Source organism: Ziziphus jujuba, chromosome 8 (assembly GCF_031755915.1).
Source record: "Ziziphus jujuba cultivar Dongzao chromosome 8, ASM3175591v1".
Taxonomy (NCBI): domain Eukaryota; kingdom Viridiplantae; phylum Streptophyta; class Magnoliopsida; order Rosales; family Rhamnaceae; genus Ziziphus; species Ziziphus jujuba.
In genome coordinates this window covers 10,893,017-10,897,767 of record NC_083386.1, presented here as the reverse complement: position 1 = coordinate 10,897,767, position 4,751 = coordinate 10,893,017, and the positions used below count along the sequence as shown (strand labels likewise).

At 32.3% G+C, this 4,751-nt stretch overlaps 1 protein-coding gene across 1 annotated transcript; it reads right to left on the bottom strand.

Moving 5' to 3' along the window:
- Nucleotides 1-1,042: 1,042 nt before the first annotated feature.
- LOC107413362 (probable cysteine protease RD19D) lies at nt 1,043-3,799 on the bottom strand. The gene is made up of 4 exons (XM_016021294.4): nt 3,291-3,799; nt 2,173-2,292; nt 1,672-1,915; nt 1,043-1,521 (listed from the first exon to the last, which is right to left on the bottom strand). Exons 1-4 carry the CDS (start codon nt 3,771-3,773, stop codon nt 1,253-1,255), a joined length of 1,116 nt encoding a protein of 371 aa, XP_015876780.3. The 5' UTR covers nt 3,774-3,799; the 3' UTR covers nt 1,043-1,252.
- Between the last annotated feature and the right edge of the window lie 952 nt (nt 3,800-4,751).

Below are 4,751 nucleotides of genomic sequence, written 5' to 3'. Positions count from 1 at the left end.
TTGAACTATTGTAAAAATTAGCTAGACCAAAAAAACATTTTTAATTTATTTTTAAAATTTTGGTCTTTTTTTGGGCATAAAAATTTTTTTAATTAATTTTTTATCTAATAAAATTATTTTTATTAGAACAAGAATTCCTTTTTAATTTTTTTTATCTAATTAGATCCAAAAATATTTAATTATGATTATAGATATTTAATTTCAATAAAAAATAGATACAATTTATATAAATATAAATATAAAATGAAAAAAAAATTACAAATTTATTTTCTTCAAAAAATTTTAAATTATATTTTTTATTTTTGAAAATTAATTATGACATCAGTAAAACATCTTGTTTGTATTAACACCATCAATTTTAACACCACTTTTGAAAATTGAATTAGCTTGCAACGACTTTAAAATTTTAATGTTAAATTACCGAAATAAAATTGCCAATATTACTTTTTAGAAATTAAATCAATTTACAGTAAAATTTTAAAGTTTAATTCTCCCTAACAAAATTACGCATTCTAAAGTTTAAATACCAGAGTGCAATTTACCCTCACCACTTTTCAAGAAATGGCAAGCAGGGTCAGAGTCAGTATCATGTGATTATTCATTAATCATTATTGCAGCGGTCTCAATCAGTATTAAGTGATTATTGATTAATCATAATTGCCGCGGTTGCGTTTATTGATTTAATTTAAAAAGAAAAGCCCGCTCTTCAATTTCTAGTCAATTTCTAGTAACGATTCCATTCAATGCAGTTGGGGAACATTACCAAGAAGCAAATATCGGAATTCCAACTAATACTAAGCTAAAGTTTAAACTGCTAGGATATGTACAATCCCTTCACTATTTGATCCTTACAAATGTTAATTTTTTTAAATGAATGTAAATGAATGATAATGCAATGAGAGCAGAATTTAAACATAAATTTCTAAGATTTTGAATTCCAATACCATATTAAATAACCATTAATATCAACCGCTTAAGCTAAAATTGAAACTGTTGGAATGTAAGTTTATTAGGTATATATCTTTCCCTAAGAACCCAAAAAAAAAAAAAACAGCTGTCTCATTGTTGAAGGTACATGTGTATCACATATATCTGAATAGTACATATGCATAACACAAGTGTCTCAAGTAAAGAACAAGAAAGAAACACATGCATAATAACCATATATAATACTAATGCCACCGTTGGAGGAGAAGAAAAACCAGGTAAGAAAACATATTTCTAATAGTAATTGAGGGTGAGGCACTGAGATTTAATTTTGAGTTACAACTGCAGAGACCATTGTGTTGATACCGCATATCCCATGGCCTCGGCAAAGACGGTAGTATCCATGTTCTCCCCAATGCTTGCCCCAAGAATTTTTGATTATCCAGTACGGCTTGTCGCTGAGTCTAAGAATAGAAAATCCCTTTGCACCATAACCCACCAGTAACACACCGTGGTTCAGCATTTTCTTGAAACAAATTAATGGACATGACACTCCACCAATGTAAGTTTGCATGAACACAGCATTCAACCCCACTGCATTGATCATTTCAGATATATACATATATATATATGTACATCAGACTCTCATTAGTATAGGGCATTATTGATTAACTACAAAAATCACAATTTAGCCTCACTAAAATCTTGTAGCGGGATCATGTTATAATATCATAACGTAGTTACCTGCAAGAGGACCCCGGTGGACTAGATTTGCAGCTATTTGGTTCTCATCGAGCGGAACGTTGGTAAAATTGGCAATTCTTACGGCCACTTTCTCCGGTTGGAATTTGCATTCACCTTTTTTCCCGGTATAAGGATATGAACTTTCCTCCTGCAGCCCTCCTGATTGAATCAAATACTTGTAGGCATTTGTCATGAGGCCGCCTTTGCAGCCATTGTCGCATGCATCTTTCTCGTGTGCATCGCACTGTGCAAAAAGATTAAAAAATATATATATAAATAAAAATAAAAAAATTTACACAATTTTAAAATATGCGCTCAAATTTTGAAGAAAGTACTCTCACTGAGAAGTACTTGAATATGTGAATCTAATTTCATTAAGATTTAAGGGGTTTGCTTGTATTAAATATTTAATCCTTCTCCAAGAGTAGTTTAGTATTAATAGGAAAAAGAGAAGATTAATTTGTTTCCATAAACAAAAGGATGGAGGATCTAATAATTAACCATGTTATCACAATCTACAAGCTGTTGTTCACTGAGACTGAGAAGCTTCCCTGTCGCTATAAAGTTAGCTCCTTCAAGAGCTCCTGTTGTGCTAAAGGCCCAGCATGCTCCACATATACCCTGCATAAATATTAAGAAGAATCAACCATCTATTTAAGCTGCACAAATAATTTAAGCAGGATTTGTAGGATTATATTAAAGTTACTTCAAAAATATAAAAATATGATGTTCCGACAAATTAAAACACATCCTTGTATCTTTCTTATGTAGTTCATTAAGTTTTCCTTTACTGTAAAGTTTCAAAACAGATCACTATGAATCAATACCCAATACATGGAAATCGGAACCCAATATTTAGAGACTTTAATTACGGGATTCCTATAGTAAGTTTGAAATTATGTATATACAAGCATAAAAGTTATACTGCATAAATCCTTTATTTATTTATTTATTCACAAAAAAAAAAAAATATATATATATATATATATATATCATTTTAATTCCCCGACATACACTCCAAAAACAAATATTTGTTGCTCGTACAACCCAATTTCGTATTTGTTTTGGTCCGGTCCGAATCAAATTACCTTCCAAGAATTGTTTCCCTGATCTACTTCTTTCCAGTCTAGACTCGCTGGAATTACATATCACTAAAATTATGACCATCACTAAAACTTGGAGAGTCTGTGGATCTATTAGATATGCCATATTTTATTTGGGAAGCTTATGTTATATAGGCTTGCTTGCTTACAATGCTCTCTGGTTCTAATTATAGAAGTATATGTGTTATTAATCATAAACCATATAACATAACAAGTAGATAAACAAGAATATCCCCAAAAAAAAAAAAAAAAATTGTACAGAGACCTTAATTTGATACCTGGGTCTTACATTTACTCTAATAATTGATTATATTTTTAATTAACTTCAACACTTTATCCATGTCATAATGAAATATTACATCATAACTATTATTTAACTCAACTATGTATAAAATATGTAGTATATACTGTTTTTAGACTGCATCAAATTTTTTTAAATTATTTAAAAAACTACTAATTATGAAAAAACAAATAAGTAAAAGGAAAATGAGAAAGTGAGGGAGGGGTAGCGATCACCTGCATCTTGACCTCAGTTACAGCTCCTTTTTCTCTCCAATCAAAATTCTCCGGCAAATCACCAACCTCCAAAGGCGGTGCAGTCTCCGAAACCCCATTGCCAAACCCCAAACCACCACCATGAAACCCGGTATACATACTTTCGAACTCCTCCTCTGATAGATCGGAGAACGGGGTAACACCGTGGACGGCCGTCGGATCCAGCAACTGGTGCTCGGCCGCCCTGATCATGTTCTTGGCGAAAATCCCGAGGCGGTGGACGTACTCCTCTCTGCTACCGTACGTTTTACCGTACTTCTCCATGAAGCTCCTGAACCTTCTCTCGGTTCCCACGAGCTCATTTCCCGAGTCGGTGACTTGGTGGATTATCGGGTCTTCCGGGTAGGAACCATGGATAGCCGTTACAGAGAGAGTTAGTGCGCAGGTTAACACTGCCACACTCACCGCACAAGATAGAGTTGATACAACAAATGGTCTGCCCATCTTCTCCTCTTCAGGTGGTGTTGATTTTTCCCCCTAGTTCTCCGGCATCTCTTTATACAGGATGTTTGTTATGGAATTACGGTTTTACCCTCCATGAGAAAATTTATCCCAACTGACAAAGGGGTATGATTGTAAATTGGAGTGAAGGAGAAACGGTTGTTGCATGCATGCAGAGATTTGTGCGCCTAGTGTTGGACACGTGGATGTTATATGTCGAGCTGTGGAACTGATCTTGTGTATTCGTGTACCAGCATTTATTGGTTTGCACAATCCCAATTTCTTTTTTTTCTTTTTTTCTTTTTTTTTTTTTCAGTTTTTTGTTTTCTTCATTACAATTATTTTCTTTTTTTTATAAGTGCAATAATTATTTTTTTGGGTAATAAAACGCAATAAAATTTGAACAATGATGTCAAAATATATCATCAAGCTGAACAAATTAGGCAAGAGAACTCCAAACACCTTTTTGAAGACCAAATAAATGTTTTTAATTTATACAATTGTTTTCAAAATAATATGTGTCTTATTAACTTGAACGGAATGTCTAATAATGAAATTGATTAGTCGAGAATTTCGAACAATTCAGTATGATTCAAATTGTTATTGAGCATAATTGATCTTAGGCGTAGTCTAGCTTCCCTATCTCTTTTGTGCTTATTATGATTATTTTTAAATCAAGTTACAATAATTCTACTGTAAAAGAAAAGATGAATGTTTCAATCTACAATATCATGATATGGATGTAAGAAACTTATTATTAAACAAATCTCATTTAACCTCTTTTTATGCTAGTTTGAAATTAAAATTTGGATCCGAAATTTAAGAATCTAATTGGGTTGGGCTGGGTTGGATATAGAGTCCAAACTTTGTCCAAATATATATGTTGTCGGTAAAAAGTTTAGAAAAGCATGCTTTAAAGTATAGGGAACAAATTTTCTTATGTAAGATTCGAATGCATATATTTTTGTTGGAAGGGTCTAT

Coding starts and splice junctions, on each gene's coding strand:
- LOC107413362 (XM_016021294.4), bottom strand. CDS start 3,773: ATGGGCAGACCATTTGTTGTATCAACTCTATCTTGTGCGGTGAGTGTG. Junction 1,916..2,172: donor TTGTAGATTGTGATAACATG/GTTAATTATTAG, acceptor CTTTTTGCACAG/TGCGATGCACACGAGAAAGA. Junction 1,522..1,671: donor CCACCGGGGTCCTCTTGCAG/GTAACTACGTTA, acceptor TGATCAATGCAG/TGGGGTTGAATGCTGTGTTC.